A 23,861-nucleotide genomic window follows, 5' to 3' on the forward strand; every position below is an offset into this window, starting at 1 on the left:
AACATCACAAACAAATAAAATAATATTATTTCCCTAAAATCACTCTATCCATTCCACACAGCTTTTTTTACAATTGATTTCAACCCCCCACAAATAATCCGCCGTAACAGCAGCCGTTTTCCATCAATCTCCGCTGGAACACGCTGGTGATGCGTTGACCTGGATTATGCGTCCCTCGCACAAAACCCGTTTTCTATTTGCATTCTCGTTCCGCGCATGAAAAATACGATTCGCATCAAAACCGGTCACCTGCAGCTGGCAGATGGGCCGGAAAACATGCAAAACGGATACACAAAATACTTCTGGACAGACACCGAAACAAAGCAGAAGCAAAAAAACAACGTATCCCGTCACGGTGACTAATTGATGCTGTGGAAAGGGGGCATGTGCATGTGCGAAAGTAAACATTTAATTTGCAACGTTTCGATAGGCAGTTGGCGCAGGGTTTGAGGGATAAAAAGTGAGATAGCCAGGCAATGGCACACACAATCAAAACTAAAACTCAACATGGCAATATGCGTTCCTCAGCTTATGGCAATGGCGTCGTATTTACATCACCTATTAGCAGCGGCAAGCGGCTTGACGCGTCGTGCACTAAACCCCCCTCTTAGTCGGCTTGCTTGTTCTCCCATCTCTTTGTTCTCTGTTTGTGGCTCACATTAGGGCCACCCAAAACATGAACTCCAGTTAAGCTCCCGTGTTAGTGCCGACGACACAAAACCCGAACCCGAAAACGGTACCTATCTAGCAGCTGGCTCCGGAAGTGTTCGGTTGAATTACACTCACTATCATGTATGCTGCCGGGCACCGAGAACACCGATGTAATGGGGGGGGGAGGGGAGGTTTGCTTCAAAGTTTCCAAAATAGTTCCTTTCCCTCCGTCTATCCCTGCTTTTTTTGTGTGCTGTGTCCTTTGTTTCCTGAGGGCTGGCCATGCTGTGGGCGACAGTCACTCTATCTGTGTGAGGAGACTGAAAGCCGAGCTTGTTTCATAGGCGACATGCCGATGAATCTCGAGCATGGTTGCCGGATCAATGTGAATCAACAGTGTTTGTGTGTGTGTGTGTGTGTGTGTGTGTGTGTGTGTGTGTGTGTGTGTGTGCGGCCCCCTTGGATGGTCCAACATTTTCTTTCAACCCGTACAAATTTTGTTGCCGAATGGTGCGAGACGTTCGGTGCCAAATTAAGGTAGAATCGTTCATGAGCGTACAGCACGCACCTAAACTAATCCCCCACAAAACCCCTTTTCCGCAGGAAATTCGCACTAGAAGCCAACGTTCCACGGGAGAACAATTGGTTCCTGCTGGCCGGTCACCGGACATGAGCGTGTGAAAATGATTCCACCGGATGCATTTCACCGACCGGAGCTGCAACCATCGGCCAGTTTCGATGAAGGCAAAAATCAAGCTCAACCCTTGCCGACCCAACATGCTGTTTCCACCTGTTCCGGTAGCCTTTATCACCTTCCTCCCTCTGGCACATAATGACCACGGTGGGTTGCCCTGCTGCAAACAACGTTTAATGATTATAGCCCCATCGTTTAAAGCTGGTCGCACGAAATGAACAGGGGATTGAGTAGTTTATAATGCACATATCGTAAAGTCATGACTTTGTTTTTCCGTGCTACCTATTATCAGAACGTGGGCACTGTAGCGTGGACAATATTTGGTGAAATAGTCTCTCCATCCACCGGGGAAAAAATCGGGTGATGGCTTTCATGCTGGCATGTTAATCCTGCTTCTATAATCCCTAACAAGTTGCTGTTGTACCGGATTTTGGGGGGCATTAAAAAGCACGGCTGTCAGCTTGGGGTAAATTTGATTCAATTGACAAAACGATTTATTTTTCTATGCGTTTTTTTTTTTTCGTTCAACAGTCACGTACTTGGAATCGTTTAAAAACAATACGAGAGTATTATGAACATCGTCACGCAGGAAATTAATCAATCCGAACGTGGTAACTGTTTGAGTTGAGTTTCTTCCAATTACGTTCATTAAATTGCCATTAATTATATATCAATTATTATTTTTGATTATTATAATTGATAAATTGTATTGAATTCACGCCTAGATTTTCAAAGAACAACTGTCGGGCGTGGACCGGGACTGGTTCACGATTCATTCCTAGATTGGGTTTAAATTGGGGTGTAATTTCAGGACCGAGATAAGTTCAAGGACAAATCCAAGAATTGTGTAATGTACGATATCAGTGCCAGGAGCGATAGGTCAGCATAAGTTCCAGAATCAATATGGTTTGTAGAATTTTTTCCAGGATCGGTATGCGTTCAAGATTAGCCCCAGAGTAGCTTTGGGTACAGGTTATCTGTCCCACTGGTAGGAGATTTGAATCAGTTCAACAATCGACAAAGGTCCAAAACCAGTATTAGGGTCGGTATGAGTTCTGTATAAGTTCCAGGAACGGTGTAGGTCCAGGACCAGCTTTAGGTTAGTTATTAAATTAGTATCTCTTACAGAACCGATAAGGGTGCAGGAATAATTTCAATACCGGTATGGATACATGGCCAGTTCCAGGGCCGGTATGGGTATAGGTCCATGAAACAAAGATTCATGAATCTTCAACGACTAATGAATCTTCAACGATTCATGAATCTCAAAACATACCTGAATATCAAACAAATAATATTTTCCTATTATCGTACCACGCAGTCGGATAGCCAGTCCTAACTAGTATTAAGTGAATCTGATTCAGATTCATGAATCTTAATTGATGATTCAATGAAACTGAATCACAGTTGAAAAGATTCATGAATCTAAAAGATTCGTGAATCTCAAAAGATTCAAGAATAACATAGGATTGATGAATCTCTTATGATTCTTGAATCTTAACTGATTCATGAATATTGAAAGTTTTCTGAAAAATGAAAGAATCTTGAAAGAATCATGAATATTAATATTCAGATTCAAAATTCTGCTCGTGATACGAATGAATCTTCATGAAAAATGAATCACAACGCTAGTTCAGGATCAAATCAAGAACCGGTATGGTTTGGAGATGAGTTCTAGGAATGGTAGGAAACCAGGATCAATTCAAGAACTAATATGGGTTCAGGATCAAATGTATGACTGGTATAGGTTTGGGAACAGCTACGCGATCGGTTATTACCCTGGATTTAATGTATATTCCCATTTTTTGCGTTTCCCCTTAAATTCACTAGTAATAACAAAAGCCACCGTTAAGGCCGGGCTACATTGACCGTACTCGCAGGTGTAATTTTGATTTTCACTAGCGCATCTGGCGGCAGCTGGTGGAAGCTTTTTTTCATCTTCAAGGGAATGGTCGTGCCGGATCTCAAAATTAAGTAGTTTTTCCATCGGTTTTTGATGCAAAAACGGCTTAAATACTTGCACAACATATTCATCTATCAATTACAAAGCTTTTCCAGTCCAGTTAAGGTAAAAAACATGGAAAAATAACATATTTTCTGAAGCGGCTCCAAATTGTTTGGAAAAATGCTTCGGTCAGCCGCCGCCAGATGCGCTAGTGAAAATCAAAATTACACCAGAGAGTACGATCAATGTAGCCCGGCCTTAAGGCCGGGCTACATTGATCGTACTCGCACGCGTAATTTTGATTTTCACTAGCGCATCTGGCGGCGGCTGACCGAAGCATTTTTCCAAACAATTTGGAGCCGCTCCAGAAAATACGTTAATTTTCCATGATTTTTACTTAAATCGGAGGAGAAAAGTTTTGTAAAACGTAGATACACATGTCTTGCACGCATTGCATCCATTTTTGCAATGGAAAACGATGGAAAAACAACTTAAATTTAATATCCGGCACGACCATTCCCTCGACGACCAAAAAAAGCTTCCACCAGCCGCCGCCAGATGCGCTAGTGAAAATCGAAATTACACTTGGGAGTACGATCAATGTAGCCCGGCCTTTAATTTTTATATTCACTAGCGCATCTGGTGGCGGCTAGTGGAAGCTTTTTTTGGTCGTCGGGGGAATGGTCGTGCCGGATCTCAAATTTAAGTTGTTTTTTCACCGTTTTTTGATAAGAAAACGGCTGAAATACTTGCACAACATATTCATCTATCAATTACAAAGCTTTTCCAGTCCAGTTAAGGTAAAAAACATGGAAAAATAACAAATTTTCTGGAGCGGCTCCAAATTGTTTGGCAAAATGCTTCGTTCAGCCGCCGCCAGGTGCGCTAGTGAAAATCAAAATTACACTACGGAGTACGATCAATGTAGCCCGGCCTTTAAATGTTAAGGCCGGGCTACATTGATCGTACTCTCTGGTGTAATTTTAATTTTCACTAGCGCACCTGGCGGCGGCTGACCGAAGCATTTTTCCAAACAATTTGGAGCCGCTTTAGAAAATATGTAATTTTTCCATGTTTTTAACCTAATTTGGACAAGAAAAGTTTTGTAAAGGCCGGGCTACATTGATCGTACTCGCAAGCGTAATTTTGATTTTCACTAGCGCATCTGGCGGCGGCTGACCGAAGCATTTTGCCAAACAATTTGGAGCCGCTTCAGAAAATACGTTAATTTTCCATGTTTTTTACTTAAATCGGAGGAGAAAAGTTTTGTAAAACGTAGATACACATGTCTTGCACGCATTGCATCCATTTTTGCAATGGAAAACGATGGAAAAACTACTTAATTTTGAGATCCAGCAGGTCCATTCCCTCGATGACAAAAAAAAGCTTCGACCAGTCGCCGCCAGATGCGCTAGTGAAAATCAAAATTACGCTTGCGAGTACGATCAATGTAGCCCGGCCTTAAAAAGTAGATGCACATGTCCTATAAGCATTGCATCCATTTTCATGGCAAAAAACGATGGAAAAACAACTTAAATTTGAGATCCGGCACGACCATTCCCTCGACGACCATAAAAAGCTTCCACCAGCCGCCGCCAGATGCGCTAGTGAAAATCGAAATTAAGGCCGGGCTACATTGATCGTACTCGCAAGCGTAATTTTGATTTTCACTAGCGCATCTGGCGGCGGCTGACCGAAGCATTTTGCCAAACAATTTGGGGATGCTCCAGAAAATACGTTATTTTTTCATGTTTTTCACTTTAACTGGACTGGGAAAGCTTTGTAATTGATACATAAATATGTTGTGCAAGTATTTCAGCCGTTTTCGCATCGAAAAACGGTGAAAAAACTAATTAATTTTGAGATCCGGCACGACCATTCCCCCGACGACCAAAAAAAGCTTCCACCAGCCGCCACTAGATGCGCTAGTGAAAATCGAAATTAAAGGCCGGGCTACATTGATCGTACTCGCAAGCGTAATTTTGATTTTCACTAGCGCATCTGGCGGCGGCTGGTGGAAGCTTTTTTTTGTCATCGAGGGAATGGACCTGCCGGATCTCAAAATTTAGTAGTTTTTCCATCGTTTTCCATTGCAAAAATGGATGCAATGCGTGCAAGACATGTGGTTCTACGTTTTACAAAACTTTTCTCCTCTGATTTAAGTAAAAAACATGGAAAATTAACGTATTTTCTGGAGCGGCTCCAAATTGTTTGGCAAATGCTTCGGTCAGCCGCCAGATGCGCTAGTGAAAATCAAAATTACGCGTGCGAGTACGATCAATGTAGCCCGGCCTTAAGGCCGGGCTACATTGATCGTACTCCGTAGTGTAATTTCGATATTCACTAGCGCATCTGGCGACGGCTGGTGGAAGCTTTTTTTGGTCTCCAAGGGAATGGTCGTGCCGGATCTCAAATTTAAGTTGTTTTGTCACCGTTTTTTGATGCGAAAATGGCTGAAATACTTGCACAACATATTCATCTATCAATTCCAAAGCTTTTCCATTCCAGCTAAGGTAAAAAACATGGAAAAATAACATATTTTCTGAAGCGGCTCCAAATTGTTTGGAAAAATGCTTCGGTCAGCCGCCGCCAGTTGCGCTAGTAAAAATCAAAATTACACCAAAGAGTACGATCAATGTAGCCCGGCCTTTACACTTGCGAGTACGGCCAATGTAGCCCGGCCTTTAAATGTCAACCTTCACACCAAGCACGCTTGCGCCAGCATTCGGATCCGTAACCATGGTAACTTACCAATAAACCAAACAAACCAGTTCGTCTGCTCCTGGTCATTACGGTAACGTATACCATAACGCAAACATGGTAAGAACCAAAATGCTCTCAAATATTTCATTCCCTTGAATAGCATCTCAAAATCCGTACCCTTTCAGATACTTTCCCGCACAAAGTCCGAGTCGGCCAAGGGTAACCGCAATTCTGCCGGCTCCGGAACCGTGCGCACCGTCACCATCCCTTCGTTCGAGGAGTTCCTGCTGAAGCGAGACTACATCGGTGCGAAAACTGTCCTGCAGGTACGAAAAGCTCGAGGTTAAAATTGACTTCGTCTAGCTAAACCCCGTTCCCTCTCTTGTAGTGCTCCAAAGATTACGATGAAGTGCCGGAGCAGCTGAAGCACATGTGGACGGGATTTTGTGACTTTCACGTCGGCGAGTACAAGCGAGCGCTGCAGCTGTACGAGAAGATCTACGCAGCGGACGGGTCGCTCAAGGACGTTGCGCTCAACATCTGCGTGTGCATGTTCTATCTCGGCATGTACGACGAGGCCCAGAAGCTGGTGGAAGAGCTGCCGCAAAGTCCGCTCAAGATACGGTTACTCTTCCACCTGGCGCACAAGCTAAGCGACGAGGACCGGCTGATGGAGCTGCACGGTTCGCTGCGGGACGTGGTGGAAGACCAGCTCAGCCTAGCCGGGATGCACTACCTGCGCTCGCACTACCAGGAAGCGATCGACATCTACAAGCGCGTCCTGCTCGACAACAAGGATCTGCTCGCGCTGAACGTGTACGTCGCGATCTGCTACTACAAGCTGGACTACTACGACATCTCCCAGGAGGTGCTCGATCTCTACCTGAACCAGTTCCCCGACAGCACGATCGCGATCAACCTGAAGGCGTGCAATCGCTTCCGGCTGTTCAATGGTCGCGCGGCCGAGCAGGAGATAAAGCATCTCGTCGAGAGCGGCACGTTCGGGGCGGACCTGATCCGCCACAATCTGGTCGTGTTTCGCAACGGGGAAGGGGCGCTGCAGGTCCTGCCGCAGCTGATCGACATCGTGCCGGAGGCGCGCCTCAACCTGGCCATCCACCATCTGCGGCGGGGCGAAATCCAGGAAGCGCACCATCTGATGAAGGAGGTGCAGCCGACCGTACCGCAGGAGTACATCCTGAAGGGTGTGGTGCACGCGGCGCTCGGCCAGGAGACGGGCTCGAAGGAGCACCTGAAGAATGCGCAACAGTGTCTGCATCTGGTCGGCGGTTCGGCGTCCGAGTGCGATACGATCCCGGGCCGGCAGAGCATGGCGTCCGCCTTCTTCCTGTACGGCCAGTTCGAGGAGGTGCTCGTCTACCTCAACTCGATCCGCAGCTACTTCGTGAACGACGACACGTTCAACTACAACTACGCCCAGGCGAAGGCGGCCACCGGGTACTACAAGGAGGCGGAGGAGCTGCTGCTGCAGATCCACGACATTACGATCAAAACGGACAGCACGTTCTCGATGGTGCTGGCCAAGTGTCACATCCATGCCGGCCATGCGGACCAGGCGTGGAACATCTTCCTGACGAAGGACTCCACGCCGGACGCGTTCGCGCTGCTGCAGCTGATTGCGAACGATAGCTACCGGGTGGGCGAGTTTTGGATAGCGGCCAAAGCGTTCGACACGCTGGAAAAGCTGGACCCCAATCCGGAGTACTGGGAGGGCAAGCGGGGCGCGTGTGCGGGCGCAGTGCAGGCCATTCTGGCGAAGCGTGGCAGTGGCGCACCGCCGGGCGGCGTGTCGGAGATTATTTCGCTGCTGCGGGACTCCACCAATGCGCAGGCGGAGGGGATGCTGCGCGTTGTTCGACGGTTCGCCAGCAGCATCAAGTAGGAAGGGGCGTTTTTTCGTGTTGATTTTACCTTGATATTGGGAGAGCAGCATGCAAATAAAATAATGTTTTCTTTGGTTTAACACACACCATTGCTGTGGAGTCGATCGATTTATATGCAAATAAAATGGCACACTGAACCGGAAGGTGTATATTGTGTGTGCATTTAACTCCCATTCAACAAACCACCGTGTAGCTGTAGCTCTTCCGACTCGAATATGGATTTTAAACTCATCTTTTATCGCTTCGTTCGGTCGAAAACGCGTAAAGCATTACAGCACGTTTTTAACGACCGCTCGGGGCTCAATGAACTGGCTCAAACCTAGCACAGCCGTTGCAGCAACCATTTTTCACCCGGCAGGGATGCAATCGATGCGACCATCCATTCAAAAAAGCCCGTGTCCGTTTGGCCATGCTCAAATTTTATCACATTTTTCGCGGTCGATTTATTGTCAAGCGTATCTACCATCTCCCAAGCGGGTCTGACCACTATGAGCGAAAGGGATTTGTTGCTTCTTATCGTGGTACTTTGCATTTGACGCAACTACAAAAAAAGAAGGAAAAAATTAGCATTTGTTGCGCAAAATTAATTAAAACTTTTACCTAATTAGGTTCGGTTGTAAGGCAAGAGAATATTTTACGATCCCGCTTTCAGGGAAGTTGTGGGCAAAGAATTTATCTGCGACATTTTATCATTTCTACAAACAGTTTTCGGAAAACTCTCCCCTACTTACCTTTTTTTTATGCACTGCTTTGCTGATTCTAAAGCGATACTGCATTAAATTTATTGCTTTTGTCCAGTTTGTGCCATAATTTGTTTAATTACCTGAACTTGAAAACAATTTACTCGATCGCGTTTGTTAATGTCACGACGAAATGAGACGATACCTTAAATGGTGGTGACATTTACTTCCGGCACCGGTTTGCCAGTTGCTTCACAATTCCGCACAAAACGAAAGGAACACTTTTCTCTATACACACACACACACACACACACACACGCACACACACACACATTGGCAGGAAGGAAGCCAAAGCTCACCGAATTTGTAAAGAACCAGTACCAGAAAGCTCTTTAACCAAACGGACGAACAAAAAAGGCAGGAGAAAAAACACTCCCACGACAAAACCCATCTGCCACCGCTAGACGATGAATGGAGAGTAAACTTTTGCCCCACACAACCATATCGGCCAAAGGAAAGGGGAGGTGGACAGAGCATAAAGGAGCTAAGTAAGATGCAACCGGTACGGTACGGTGCATCGAGCTGTGCATAACAAAGAAAGCAAATAAACGACCACCGAAACGACCTGGTGATCAGTGTGAATTGGGAGGCGAACTTTTCGAAAAGCGAACCGGCACGTGGTCGCTGCATGGCATGATTTTGTGAAGGTTTACGAGGCGGAAGAAAACATGCTCGAGAGGAGCACATCGGTGCAGGCCAACTTGTAGATGTAATTTACGGTGTAATGTTTAGCAAAATTCAATACAAACTGGTGGAAACACTCGGGTAAAGGGTACACCAATTTCTTGCACTGAAGCAATAACTGTTCGAATTGTTTCATATAAATCATGCATTTCACAGGTGTTGTGCAGCAATGCAGCAAACTGGCAAAAGCGTAAGTATTTAAAGTATATAAATAAAAAACACTCAGCACTACATTTGGCCACTGCTCGCTGTCATTGGAATTGCTTGACAAACACAATCGCAGACACATTCCATTAAGCAGATCGCGTAACCTAAACCGTTCTCGTTTTTCTTCTAATAGTCTTCCACAGCCCTTCAGAAGGTTAACAAGAAATTAGGACGGCGCCAAACGGTTATAGACACATTTGCTTGCTTTCTTCCACGCCCCGGTCAGGACAATTAGTCCGTTTGGTTAATTACGGTACAAATTGTGCTTTACGACAATCCCGCAAGGGGCAATAGGGGGATGTGTTTCACAGCAGTGGATGGTCGTTTTTCCTCTTCTCTTTCTCTTTTGCGTTTGCCAAAATCAATAAGGTAAAACGACAAATAAACGTAAGATATGTAGGATTGGTTTTTTTGTTTTGTATTTATTTCAAAGAAGGAAGGTTTTGGTTTTTGCATAAATTAGACCGCACCCGTGCATTCGTAAGACGGGGCTGGTATGCGGCGGTTTTTGCTGATAGTTTACGCCCTTTTACGCGTGAAGTATTTCTATGTCTTTGCCACCGTGCGACCGGCTTGTGTTGTTAAAGAGTACCCTTCGTTTTTTTTTTTTTTTTGAGAATTGCTTCTGAATTTCCTACTACAAAAATGAAAACAACAAATTTGCCTATCACTCACCATTTTCATCCTAAAAGCCCCACTTGCGCCACGCGCCTTTCTACAATGAATTATCTAAGCTGCCGGTTGTAGCCGGCATTATCGTCGTGATGAAGAAATGCCGTACCTAAAAACTGGGACGAGGAGAGGAGTCTTTAAGCACAATCTAAGCACGGTCAGGCACGTGCGTGCGTGTGTGTGTGTGTCTGTGTATGTCTTTCGTGCTGAACCAATGCAATCATCGATAAAAAAGGGGGAGAGGGGAGAAACATAGAACAAACTACTGCGTCACTGTAGAAAAACGCCGCCACTGCACGAACACACACACACACGCACCGACGCTCTTCCCACGTGCTGCAGAATTAGAAAAAGGGATGGTGGTCCGCCCGTATGCACACACACACACACGTACATTGCACACGTACATTGCTCAGCTGTCGTGGTCGAAAAACCACGATTTGGCTGCATTTGACTAGTTGTGTAAACTTTGTAATTTATCACAAGACGGTGTGTTGATGCTTTGCGCCTTATGGTAAAGCTCTCGGTCGCCAAAGTTCCGTGCCTTCATTAGCATCGTGTCTTCTGCGATGTGGGAAGCGTACAGGAAGAAAAAGGCATACGTTAATTAACAAACGGAACATTCCAAAACGTGGAAAAAGGCTCTTACTGTAGTTCCGCTCTCGGTAGCAGGAATGCTTTAGATTGTTCAAATATTCCTCCTCCACCGATGCTTCCAGCCGGCCGACCGACCCCTGGTACTCGGAGTGAAAGTTATCCTTCACGTAGTACGGTATCTTCAGCTGGTTCGTTTTGCGTGCGACGGAGAATTTTCTGCACGAGTTCGAAGAAGCAAGAGGAAAAAAACAGGGGTAAACGGACTGCACATGACAAATTTATCAGTTCGAAAGAGTGCCGCTACTTACTGGCTCGGCGTAAGGCTGTAGATGGGATCCGAAATGAAGAACGACGACATCATCGACAATGCGATAAGCAGTATGATTGGCAGCAGGTTAATAAAGGCGGCAATCCCTGACTGGGGCTGAAAAGAGGGAGCAAAACCAGAACCGCAATGAAAAGCGAGCACTTTCCAACGTGTACTTGTGGACAGCCCGCACCGCCGTACCTCCCTGTACTGCTGCTGTTCCGCCCGGTGAAACCGTCTCTGGCGCGTGTACACGTGCTGGGTGTTAATTTCGGCCCCGAAGAACATGTTGAACAGCTCCTCCGCCGTAAATTCCGTCTCGAACCCACGCGAGTACGCGTAGTCGTGGTGGTAGCGCGCTTTGCGCGCCGTCGCCGGCTGATGGTGCTCCTCCGAGCCGTACAGATCGTACGAGCGTCGCTTCTCCGCGTCGGTCAGGATGGCGACCGCATTGCCGATCGCTTTAAATGCTTCCACCGCGCCGGGCGCATGGTTTTTGTCCGGGTGGAGCTGCAGCGCCAGCTTCTTGTACGCTTTCTTGATGTCCGAATCGGTCGCATCCTTCGCTACGCCCAGCACCTCGTAGTAATCTTTGCACCTGCACCAAAGGGGACACACAAAAAAGGGGAACGATCAGCGTGTGCTCTCTTACATGCTCGCCGGTACCACCTACTTCTTAATCCGCTTCACCGCCTCCAGCTGTTCCGGTGTGTATTCCGCCTCGTTGCCACTTTCCGCCTTCGGTGCTGCTCCCTTGGCCGTGGTCCGCTGCCGCACGCCGTCGTCCGACGTGTTGCCGGAGGTGGCACTTTCCGCGTACGCTCCACATTTGATTTTATTTAGCAGCTCTGCAAGAGTACAAATCGGATCAGCACTGCCCCTCCAACGTGTCTGTCTGTGTTTGAGTGTGTGGGTGGGTGGGTAGGTACGGGTCAGGGTTGAACCATGCACGCAAAACCAAAACCCAATACTCACCTTCGGCCCGTTCCGTCCGATGCAGAGTAATCGATTTGTTTAGTAGTTTTTCCGCTTTCTCGATTTTCCCCTCGGCCAGGTACTTCACCGCTCGCTCCACACAGTCCTCGGCTGCTTCCTTGTTCATGGTTTATTTTTATCCACAATCCGGGTGCTATCCCGAACCACCTTTAATTGGGTGATTGGGAGGGGGTGAAGAGGGAAAGAAAAAAGCGCACACACACACCACCACAGTCTGGTTAGTAAAGAATGGCCCTGTCAGCACACGCACTACGCAGCACGCACGGTTCTAATACGCCAACAAATCGGTGGCCCCGAGCACCGACCAACGGGGACCAACCTCGGGGTTTGCTACTTACCCCGCACAGAAAAGATGCCCTGTTACGACGACACGACGGCTGCAGACGGGGAACGGCGAAGGAGGTGTCTACGCAACGAAGCGGCAATACACACGACGGCGACGGCGGTGGCGGAGAAAAAAGGTGGAAATCAGCTCAAATCTAATCGACACAGTTCACAAACCGTGTCATTATCTTGCCACTGTTGTCTTTTTCTTGTTCTTCTTTTTTGGCAGGCAAATTCGTGGGCCTTCCACCGTGTATCCTAGTTGCTGCTGATAATCCATGGATTGCACTACCTTTCTCGTTTGCTCCTATAGGGTTCGGTCGGCTGTGTTTATGTCGTGGCGTCACTGTCTCGCACTGTTCGTTGTTGTTGAAAACGTCAATCGACGTGTTTAGAGCGGCTGGTTGAGTACTCTCCCATTGCGAATGGACACACGCGCGCAAAGATAAACAGCGCCAAAGGGTGCATTTACATTTCGTCTTAAATCTCAACAATTGTACATTTGCTGTAAATGGAAAGCAAAGCGATTCGCTCGAAATAGTTGCGGAATCAACAAGAAACTTGTGTTTTAATCGAACATAATCTTTTGTTATCTTTCATATGCTTCGTTCAGTGTGAAGTGTTCCTGCTTGAAGAATACAAACGCTCCTTGGTAAAAGCCAGAGAACAGCCGCTATGATCGCCATGGTCACTATCCGCTTATGATTGTCTATTATTATGGAAATTAAAATTTTACAACACTAATTTTCTATCCATCTCACTATAAGCACGAAGGGCAAATGCCATTTTCTATAACGATCCCCTTGTTGCAACACGTACTCCACAGCGCACATATCCCATGCGCCGGCACCCGAAACACAGCAGAAAATGATGTCAATGCTCACCCGACGCGGCAACGAAAGGCTAAAGCACCTTAGGGCACCCCCATATGCACAGCCTACACACGTTTCGATACACGCATTACTTCCGGAGGCATCGCGACAGTTCCGTGCTGTCCCGGTCGGTGCAACACGGGAGTGCCCGCTATCGATCAAACACGGACGGACGGACGGACCGGTTCGGTGCCGGTCGCAATGAATGAAGTTGCTCGAACACCCCCTGGCTGATAGTGACCTGAAGCACCCCTTTTCGATGGCGTGCCTGATTTCGGGGCCAGCTTCTGGCACACTTCCCCTTTTTTTTCGAGGTTTTGTGGCCTGTCTTGCGCCTGACGACTGAGCGTGCAACTTCCCCCCGCCCAGAAAAGGCCATTTGTCATACCCGTGTTGCCGGCATCATCAGACGCAAACACACACAAAACGGCATGCCCAAAACTTTGACTCCACGGGGGCTGGGTGGAACTTTTTTATCACCGATTTCGTTCGTCCGATGCGAGCTAAGCCAGCAGACGGGTGTAGCTAACGCCATCAGTACCGTGATACCACTGATCGGATGTTGGTGGGCCGTATTAGAAGTTGGGCTGAATTATTTATGCAAAATTAGAATCTTCAAATAGAATCTTAAGGTTCAAGCAAACAGCAGGACGGCAAGGATATTACCTTTCGTTGATTCTCTTCCAAGCTTTCTGTGCAACCCCGTTAAAGGCCATTCTCTCGTACAGTTTGTAGTATCCCAGTACACTAACCTTAGCGCGAAAGTGAAACACCTAGCAACGTGTACAAATCCTGCGAGTGCTCCGTGCTCAAAGCTCATAAATCATACAATTTTCTTCAAATTATCAGTTAAGCTACCAAGTGCGGGCAATTCGCGGCTTCAGATAATCTCGTGAAGCCGGTCTACTACCCCGGGAGTGCTTTCCTAGTGTCAACTTCCGTTGCGAGCAAGTGTGTGACATTCGACAGTAGTGCGGTGGTGGAACGTGGCATTGATTTATGGAATGATGAGTAACGATTGACGGAAAACGATGTAAACGTCTGTTCCGTGTTACAACTGCGGTCAAATTGGTGTATCCGGCACCCCTGGGAACGCGACTAACAAAACGCAAAAAATCACTATGGTGTCGGTCGTTGTTCCCGCTTCCTGTTCTAACCGTGCCCGGTGTATCGATTGCGTGTAAATCGGCATCGTAAGCTTTTGCGCACAAAAAGAGAAACCCACAAGCCAGCAAGCACTGCCACAGCATGGGTGACTTCGGATCAGGTGAGTAGCGCTTTGGCCACCTTTTTATGACGTCTGCACGCGGTGTGCTTTTACAGCTTTCATCGACTAAACGGAGGTGGGGTGAAGCGTGAGCCATCGTGTCGTATTGCCTTTTTTTAGCCTTTCCTGGATTACACACGCCAGGCAAGATTTTTTGTTTGGTTTTGTCTGTCTACTATTAAAAACGGTCTGCTACCTTTTTCTGTGTGCATGTTAAGTAGCACAAACTGTGCAGCCATTTTTGCCAGCCGAAGAATGATTGATGTTTGCTATGAAGAGCAGGTGTTAAAGTTTCCGGTTTATGCCGCGGCTCGGCACGACTCTGTGTCGCCTTGGCCAAACCCGGCTGTGAGTGAGCTCCAGCAGCAGCACGGCGATACTTCCGACAATCGCGCCCAGCAACAGCACCATCACCGAGGACACCTGATCTAGGTTAACCTCCGGCATTTTAACCTCATTTTCGGCACACCTTGGCTTGTCGGCGTAGCAACGGCTCCGCTCGTACTGCATCACACCGTTTCCGGCGATTCGGTGCACCGTGACGCGAAACAGCTCCCGCAACGGATTATCCTTCGCCAGGGCCAGATGGGTGGATTTTTTGCTGATCAGTACCACTTCCTGTAGTGCGCACCGCTGCTCGTCCGTGAAATGGGCTAGAGAGGGAGAAAAGTCGGTTCACGAGATAATCGACACGTTTTAAAGCTTCTACTCACTCTGCATCATTTGATAAGCATGGTGTGCATCGCACAAAAACGCAACCCTTCCGCGAAGAATGAGTTCAAGTCCTTCCGCCATGTCGTAGTACAGAGTGTCCGCCTGTGTGAGTTGCTTTTGTACCAGCGCTAGCAAATGCTCATCATCCGTGGCCTACTAGATCAGAGAAGGAAAGAGGAGCAGAACACACTTCAATGAGTTGAAATGTGTGGCGCCATCTAGTAGCAAGCGATGCTCCCGAGTACGCTACATTTAAATATTCCACGTTTTTTGGCACGTTTTCCAGCGCTACGGCAAATCCATTTTCTACTAGCTGGTGAAGCGTGTGGATGGTTTTCGGTGGTACGACCAGCAGAAAGCTTACAATGTACGTCAGATAAAATTGATAAACCAGCATGCTAAAGAGTATCATGGCGAAGACCGTGATTCTGCTTGCGTACGAGTGGAACGTTTCGATGAAGCCTGCAAGACATTCGCTCAAATGTGTTTTAAAAAAACGAAGCATTTCTTCTATGCCACTTTCTTAACAAACCTTGTTGGCACAGTATTCCCAACACTAACACCAAAATACCATTTTCTCTATCCTGACCCTCCAGCCGATCGAGGTGTAGTATGCAGCACATTAGTAGTAGAAACGCAAGAAATAGCGCAGTGATTCCCAGCCACGAGAGAACAGTAAAGGGGCGCAAAAACAAATTTCTCGTCCAGTCCACATTAGGATGCAGGAAAAGAAGAATTGTCCTGTGCAAATAAGAGATAGGGAGACATTTTAATATAGCTTGAATGTTAATTCAACCCTTCACAGTGAAACATACTGGGTATCGTGAACAGCAGCAGTATAGTGGAGTTTGGAGATGTCTTGCTGTTTAATTTCGACAGGGTTGATAATTAAGTCAAACGGTTGTTGGTTCCCTTCGTTAACAGGATTCTCAGTGATGCTGTAGGAAAGGTTAGTTTAGGTTTAATACTCGCATTCACTTTTTTCCGCTATAAGTTGAATACCTTAAGTTGTGCATCGTAGACAATACATTCCACAGGCGCAATCCATAAGCTCGACCACTCTGCAGCTCACCAGTCACCGTGCTAGCACCTATTGCTGTTGCCTAAAAAGCGGAGTTAGTACATTCTAACTAATTCTAGCACTTGTCCAAACACTTACCTTCGCTATTCCAGTCAGTTGCATTCCGAGCAAATTTTGTCGCCTCTCGTACACGCTCCGCTTATCCCACATCGTCAAACCGGCTGACGTACTCCAGGCTCCGATCTGAAGAAAGCTTAACTCCCACCGAGTACCCACACGATGTCCACACACGTCAAGAATTGCAAAGTTTGTGTCATTATTGCTAGTCCTCATAGGCAGCGTGAGAAGCACCATAGAGGACGCGGTAATATTGAGCTTCTCCAAAAACATCCTACTCTGCTGCAGTGTCCCCAAACCGCCCAACAACCACCTAAATCGTGCACCATTAAAGAAGCCCCTTACGGATAGCGCCTTCAGTACACCTGCCAGCCCGTCACAGTTTAAATCGGCCATCAAACCAACGCCAACATGCAGCGACTGAAGTGAGGCCTCGAATTTCGACCCGCTGAAGCTGGCCACATTCAGGAAGGACATACTTGCTGGGTGATTTTTCATCGCACTGTGCAGCTGGTGGATGAGCACTGAAATTGCACAAAACACGAAGAGAAAGTTTTCGATTGTATCGCCAGTCGCAACTTTCCGTTCCGTTCCTCACGAACCATCCTGCTGGTGGAAGCAGTGGAAAACGTACACCACCTTCAGCTGTTGCCATTTCATTAAATCGAACAACACAAGTTCTTTTTGTGCCGCGCTTGTAAGCGCAAGGCAAGTGAAGGAAAGGAGCAAGCACCTCATGTCTCAAAGCTTCTTTAACAACTGATCGTATTGCACAGAGTGAGCACAGAGTAGTGCTATCTAAAAGTGCAATCAACAGCAAACTATTCTCCATGCAAGTATGGCACACAATTATCCTGTCCACCCAAGGATAATTAGACTAATCGAGACAAAAGCGAATGGTTGAAGGTTGCGTACGCTCTCTTGCAAATTGTGTTCGTATTCTCCGTTTCTACCTTTGTGCAAAATAATTCGTGTTTGTTTTCTGGTGCTTTCAACGGCCTCTTTCGTCATTGTCATTGACAACAATCATCATTGTTCACGTTTCGATTGATGTACAGTACAATAGAATGATGACTTTTTGTCTGGTAACTGGTCGCTGGTGAAACTTCCGGACACAGTGTGGTATATTACATTTCGGCCTTCTCCACCCTCTGAACCATTTTCCAGGGAACGAAGAACCCAGTAGCGATCAGGCTCGCCTTTGTCCGACAGGGTAGGCATGCCTTCCACTGTGACACGTCTCACGGAAACGCAGACGTGCTGGGTACGGGGTAACAGTAGCAATTGTGTAGAGCACCAACAAAACGCAATTCTATCCTTCCCCTTCGTGCTATTTCTAGAAACGTTTACCGAGAGACAAATTTACGAGCTGCATAATGTCATGCGCAACCCGCACCGCGTCTCCCACCTTGATCAAGGGATGCCCGCTGAAGGACCTGTTCAAGTTGCAGCTACAGATCATGCGAGAAACCGGCATATGTACCGGGGAGCAGAATTTTACCGATAGGGTTTGTCTGAATGGATTGAATCTTGTTACGTGGAGACGGGGTTTGGAAGTAGAAAGTTAAAATGAAATTAAATAGTATTACTTTGTATGTCACCTTTACTGGTTTAATTTCTTGGTTTCCGGTCTCGTGGTACAGTCGTCAAATCGTACGACTTAACAACATGCCCTTCATGGGTTCAAGTCCCAAATGGACCGTCCCGCCATACGTAGGACTGACTATCCTCCTATGGGTGGTATTCCATAAGTCACTGAAAGCTATGCCCACAAGTGGTACAGGCAGGCCTTTACCAACAACAGGCGAAAGAACTCCGTTGGAGCCAATGCCTTTCCAAACTATTCGAACAAACAACTTCACCGACAACGGTTGTTGAGCCAAAGAAGAAAAAGAATTTATTGGTATCTTTTAGCGAGAGATAGGTACACGTAGATCATGATTATATTTGAACTCATGAGCACCATGTTTTCAAACAACTTGTGCCGGGAATTTCGTCGAATGTCGGGTTCTTTGATAGAGATCAATTCCAGGACATGTATGAGATTAGGATCAGTTCCACAAGCGGTGTGGGATCAGCTCTAGGGCTAATATGATTTCGTAATCAGTTCCCTTCAGGATTAATTCTCAGAGGTGTATGGGTGCGGTATCAGTTAGAATACCGGTATGAGATCAGGATAAATTCCATCTGTATGGATTTATTATCTTTTCGATTCTGTTCATCCGTTCCACAACCAATTCTCAGACCTGTATGGGGTTGATATTAGTTCCTGGAGCGGTATGGGTTGTGTAAAAGTTTCAGAGTATGAAATGGGTTTAGGATCAGTTCTAGGATCTGTATGAGTTCTGAATCAGTTTTTGATGACATACCCTTTGGAATTAAGAGTCACCAGGGAATTGGCTTAAAAAAACCTTGAGTGACATACACGCACGCTGGAGTTACTTCTTCTTCTTCTTCTTCTTTGGCTCAACAACCGATGTCGGTCAAGGCCTGCCTGTACCCACTTGTGGGCTTGGTTTTCAGTGACTAATTGATTCCCCCCATAGCAGGATAGTCAGTCCTACGTATGGCGGCGCGGTCTATTTGGGGATTGAACCCATGACGGGCATGTTGTTAAGTCGTACGAGTTGACGACTGTACTATGAGACCGGCTCGCTGGAGTTACTACATAGTATATATTCAAAATTTATTTGCGTAGCTCCGTAACCAGGCAAAATATCCAAAATGAAAAATATGCAAAAAGGCTAATAAATTCACCATATGAGCAGCGTTCTTTTGTAGCCATATGTAAAGTAATTATTACATAACGCTGATAATATCTAAACATTTTCGTTGGAATTAAGTTGATTTAGTATGGTCAGTTAAGTGTTTTAATAGCATATTAGCTCGTTATTACGTAATTTTATTAAATACCCTACTCATCTATAATACCAAGGACACTGCGTGCTATGTACCTCTCACAGTCTTGTAAGATATAAATTGACTTTCATTATCTACATTATCCACTTTAAGTTGGCCTAGAAAAAAGGGCCTAAGTTATAATACTCGTATTATGGTACCATCGTCAAGGATAACCATAGTCCCTGGAAGATAATTATCGCATTATTATGCCTATCGTCGTTTGAACCAAATCAAACAAGCGTTTCATATCCTAAAAATAACCATTTTCTATATTTTCTGTACCAGTAATTGAATTCCTCTTAAGTGAGGTTTATACCCCTTTAATGTGAGTTATTATTGCAATTTGTTAGGTCTTACGCTCACCATACCAAATCACAAGTGTTACCTCTCCTCTGACATGATAATTGTATCAGCAAAGAATTCATCACAGCGAATATTTAAAGTGCTTCAGTCCGAACGTGTGTCTCAGTGACGCTTCAACATGAAGGTGGTTGTTTGTGCCCTGTTCCTGCTAGGACTTTTAACTCCAACTCGATGTTCCTCACGAACTCAACTGATCAAAGAGTTTCTGGAGCAGCGTTCCATTACCAGCTTGCTGTTACTCCACTGTGTCCAGGAGCTGGTTGATCAGGATGTGATCCGCATCGCCTCAGCCCTTCGCCAGTCATTCCATGGCAGCGTGTACTACCTCGACGTGACCGGCGCCCACTTTCGACGGCACTTTCAATGGCACATGTTTTACGAGCGCTACAAAACGGCCATCACTCTCAACCTGGAGTGCTCCGGAATGGAGTCGGTGTTGAGTCACCTGTCCGATAATGCCTACTTCAATGATACCTTTCATTGGCTTATGTTTGGTGGACGCAACTTTGAGCAGGTGACCTGTTTGCTGTCGGCTCAGAACATTAACTACGATGCCTCCATCATGCTTGTGTTCGATCGTGGCGATCGTGCAGATGTTCCCAGGATTTTCGAAGTGTATGATGTACGGGGGACCGTTAAGCGCCGTGGGGGCCGGGTTAGTTTCGATCTGTTGGGAACAGTTTCTTCGTTGAACCAGCTGCCCAAAAGACGGGCTCGCAGCCAGGACCTGGAGGGCATTGAGCTGTGGACAGCGCTGACGGTACTATGGAGTCCTCTTCGATGGAATTGGGTTGGAGGATCTAACTGCTGTTTGTTCCTTTTTTGTAGACCATTTCCAAACACCAGCCACGACCATTAATCGAGTATCTCAACACTGTAAAGAGACAGACATCGTACACCGCAACCATACACAGCTATCAGCTGGTGAAGTTGCTTGAGATGAAGCTGAATTTCAAGTAGCTCACTTCACTTCCTAGAGTTGGAAGAATACATTGTCCTAATAGAATTATCTGTTCATGGTCCATCTCTCTCAAACAGGCTCATAGTGATATTAACCGAAGATTGGCGGTTTGATCTGATCGGCAAAAACTCGTCACGAGGTGTAGTGGGCCAGATACAAACCAAACAGGTCGATTTTGCGACCACTCCCTTCGCAATCACGCCGGAGCGTATCGCGATCTTCGAATACACCATCGAAATAGCGCACGGAACGTACGAGTCTTACGGGGCACTACACTGTGCACTGTTATCTCCATCTCTCACTCTCTCTGTCTTTCCCGCAGCTTCTACACCGTGTTCCGGCATCCGAAAAGTTTGAACAATAGCAACATCTTCATGCTTCCGTTCACAAATATTGTTTGGCTTGCTATTAGCCTGATCTTTGGCGCGGTAGCACTACTGATCGCGCTGCTGATCGTCTGCATTCACCGGACAGGTCGCAGTAGATCAACTCTCGACTGGCTGGTGGAACAGTCGCTGCTCGGTACGCTGGGGATGGTGTGCCAGCAGGGCATCCACCATCGCATCATTAGGTGGAGCTCGAACCGAGTGCTGGTACTGGTCGCGATGTGCTCCTCGATGATCCTGTTCCAGTTTTACTGCTCCTTCATCGTGGGCTATCAGCTGATCACACCGCCAAAGACGATCAACACGCTGGAGAAGCTGGTGGACAGCGAGATACAGATGACGGTCGAGAATCTGAGCTACCAGCATGACTTTTTTCGCGTAACGCCTTGAGGGAGCGGGAGTGTGAAGGGTTGTTATTGTTTATACGACTGTTTGCCTACCTTTTTTTGCAGCGTACCAACAATCCGACCGCCTTGAAGCTGTACGAAACGAAGATTCTGCCCAACAGGTATGGAGGATTCGTGAACCTTTCGTTCGGTATGCAGCTGGTCCGGCAGGGCGGGTATGCGTTTCACTGTGAAACTTCGTACGGCAATGCACTCATCATAGGTGCGTGTCCGGACCTTAGGAGATCCGTCCACCTACAGAGCTTGACTTACCTTATACGGCCCAAAACGCCTTTACAGAAACGTTCACCGAGCGGGAAATCTGTGAGCTGCAGCAGGTCCAGCTCTATCCCCAGCGTCCCGTCCATCTGCCCTTGATCAAGGGCAGCCCGTTGCGGGAACTGTTCAAGGTGAACCTGCAGCTGATCAAGGAAAGCGGCCTGCTGGCGTACCATCACGCTCGATACTACACGCCCCGGCCCAAGTGCAACAAACAGAGCAGTACGCACACCGAGCAGATCCATCTGGCGGATGTGAGGTTCGCGTTTGTACTGCTGGCCGCTGGTATGGCCGCCAGCGCAGCATTACTCGGGTCGGAGCTTGTATTCTTGCACCTACGTACCTGGTGGCACGAGCAGCAGATACGAGCCATTCCGGCGGGGTTCCGTTGGCTTAATTAAACAGGCACAATGACGATGTGCGAAGAGGGTCGACTTCCAGGTACCCCTTCGATATGGGATGTTTGGCTCAACATGCAACTATCCACCCATCTCAAAACGGAAAGAAACTGGCATACATTCCAGCACCATATTTAACAAACTCCTGCGGGTAATCACAACACTATGAACTCGTCAGCACATGTGTTATCCTTAGAAACTACCGCACCACACTTTATCAAAACCACTTAATCGTTGACTACCCCGAACAAGCCCGTTGGAACACGTTGCATGTTAAACGCAAATACACGTGAACTAGTCTTCAAAGCTGCCGCTTATTTCGCACTTTTCCCCGGAGAAAAAAAGGTAAAACTTTCTCAAAATTTATTTCCTACAACACTTGCTGTACTTAGCCCGGCTGCAACGACGGATCGGTGGTAACTGCCACATTCTACCTTTACTGTTTGATGGTAATCGTGCCGAGGGATTGGTTTCGTTTATCGTCACACGGTGTAAAGGCTGGAACGTTTGGAAAACGTTACATCCGTTGCCACGCGGGAAATGTTGCACGAAGGACGACGTACCTTGGAGGAGCTTCACTAACTTGACGCGTCGAGGCTTGGTTGTGTGCATCTGGGCGGTCGCCGCTCGGGCCCCTTCCCAGGAAGGTTCATGCATTTCCACCGTTGCTACTGTACTAGAAATGTGTGATCAGATCCGGATCCGCTCGGATGGCCCGGGTCTATAAAATGAGCGAGTGAAACATGGATCAGTTTTTGAAAGATCCGGTTCACCGCTTTGCTGAGGGAATTTGAGGCAAATAATCGAATGACCAAGTGAGCAAGAATCATTTTTCCCTCTTTCTAATTGCCCAATCAACTTGAATCAACATCAGCCCAACACCATCGACACGTTCCTCAGGACGGCCCCTGCCAAGCCGAGAACGTTTGATGCTACTACTCGGAGCTACTCCAAACCCAGGACAACAGGACCTACAGGTTCTTTACACGGTATCGGGTATCTTGGTTCGGTATCTTTTGGATACCGGTATGAGATCAGGATAAATTCCAGCATCTGTATGGATTTAGGATCTTTTCGATTCTGTTCATCCGTTCCAAAACCAATTCTCAGACCTGTATGAGGTTCATATTAGGTCCTGGAGCGGTATGGTTTGTTTAAAAGTTTCAGAGTATGAAATGAGTTTGAGATCAGTTCCAGGACCTGTTCTAAATCAGTTTCTGTTGATATACTCTTTAGAATTAAAAGCCTCGAAGAAATTGCCTTTAAAAAACCTTGAGTGACACGCACGCTGGAATTATTATGCATCATGATGCGTAGCTCTGTAACCGGGTCAAATAAACGAATTCTATGAAAAGCATGCAAAAAGTATTACAAATTCAACATATTAGCAGTGTTCTGTTATATCCATGTGTAAAGTAAATATTACATAAGGTTAGTTATGCATTAGCATTTTCGTTGGAATTAAGTTCATTTTAACTATTTTAATAGCATATAAGCTCATTTCTACGTAATTCAATTAAATACCCTACTCATCTATAATACCAAGGACACCGCGTGCTATTTACCTCGCACAGTCTTGTAAGATATAAATTGACCTTCATTATCTACATTATCCACTTTAAGTTGACATATAAAAAAGGGCCTCAGTTACAATACGCGAATTGTGGTACCATCGTCAAGGATAACCATAGTCCCTGGAAGATAATTATCGCATTATTATGCCCATCGTCGTTTGAACCAAATTAAACAAGCGTTTCATATCCTAAAAATAA

The 23,861-nt window shown here is 46.5% G+C and overlaps 4 protein-coding genes across 5 annotated transcripts; 2 read left to right on the forward strand and 2 right to left on the reverse strand.

Moving 5' to 3' along the window:
• Positions 1 to 5,950: 5,950 nt before the first annotated feature.
• On the forward strand, positions 5,951 to 8,040 carry LOC120897382 (intraflagellar transport protein 56). The gene is made up of 3 exons (XM_040302229.1): positions 5,951 to 6,110; positions 6,179 to 6,319; positions 6,382 to 8,040. Exons 1-3 carry the CDS (start codon positions 6,108 to 6,110, stop codon positions 7,894 to 7,896), a joined length of 1,659 nt encoding a protein of 552 aa, XP_040158163.1. The 5' UTR covers positions 5,951 to 6,107; the 3' UTR covers positions 7,897 to 8,040.
• A 1,885-nt stretch (positions 8,041 to 9,925) lies between these two features.
• Positions 9,926 to 12,770, reverse strand: LOC120895248 (dnaJ homolog subfamily B member 12). 2 transcript variants are annotated; one of them, XM_040298413.1, is made up of 7 exons: positions 12,439 to 12,770; positions 12,080 to 12,247; positions 11,778 to 11,952; positions 11,306 to 11,702; positions 11,106 to 11,221; positions 10,850 to 11,013; positions 10,655 to 10,764 (listed from the first exon to the last, which is right to left on the reverse strand). In XM_040298413.1, exons 2-7 carry the CDS (start codon positions 12,204 to 12,206, stop codon positions 10,655 to 10,657), a joined length of 1,089 nt encoding a protein of 362 aa, XP_040154347.1. In that variant the 5' UTR covers positions 12,207 to 12,247; positions 12,439 to 12,770. The 2 variants fall into 2 exon arrangements, with proteins under 2 accessions (XP_040154346.1, XP_040154347.1); XM_040298412.1 differs by lacking the exon at positions 12,439 to 12,770 and having other exon boundaries at positions 9,926 to 10,764; positions 12,080 to 12,206.
• Positions 12,771 to 12,962: 192 nt separating this feature from the next.
• LOC120895247 lies at positions 12,963 to 18,069 on the reverse strand. The gene is made up of 8 exons (XM_040298411.1): positions 17,018 to 18,069; positions 16,437 to 16,939; positions 16,280 to 16,380; positions 16,093 to 16,215; positions 15,810 to 16,018; positions 15,528 to 15,739; positions 15,277 to 15,430; positions 12,963 to 15,216 (listed from the first exon to the last, which is right to left on the reverse strand). Exons 1-8 carry the CDS (start codon positions 17,151 to 17,153, stop codon positions 14,849 to 14,851), a joined length of 1,806 nt encoding a protein of 601 aa, XP_040154345.1. The 5' UTR covers positions 17,154 to 18,069; the 3' UTR covers positions 12,963 to 14,848.
• Positions 18,070 to 19,797: 1,728 nt separating this feature from the next.
• LOC120896650 (ionotropic receptor 75a-like) lies at positions 19,798 to 22,092 on the forward strand. The gene is made up of 6 exons (XM_040300926.1): positions 19,798 to 20,439; positions 20,508 to 20,635; positions 20,718 to 20,891; positions 20,963 to 21,404; positions 21,479 to 21,635; positions 21,713 to 22,092. The coding sequence occupies exons 1-6, from the start codon at positions 19,798 to 19,800 to the stop codon at positions 22,090 to 22,092; spliced, it is 1,923 nt and encodes a 640-aa protein (XP_040156860.1).
• Positions 22,093 to 23,861: the final 1,769 nt, after the last annotated feature.

Source organism: Anopheles arabiensis, chromosome 2 (genome assembly GCF_016920715.1).
Source record: "Anopheles arabiensis isolate DONGOLA chromosome 2, AaraD3, whole genome shotgun sequence".
Taxonomy (NCBI): domain Eukaryota; kingdom Metazoa; phylum Arthropoda; class Insecta; order Diptera; family Culicidae; genus Anopheles; species Anopheles arabiensis.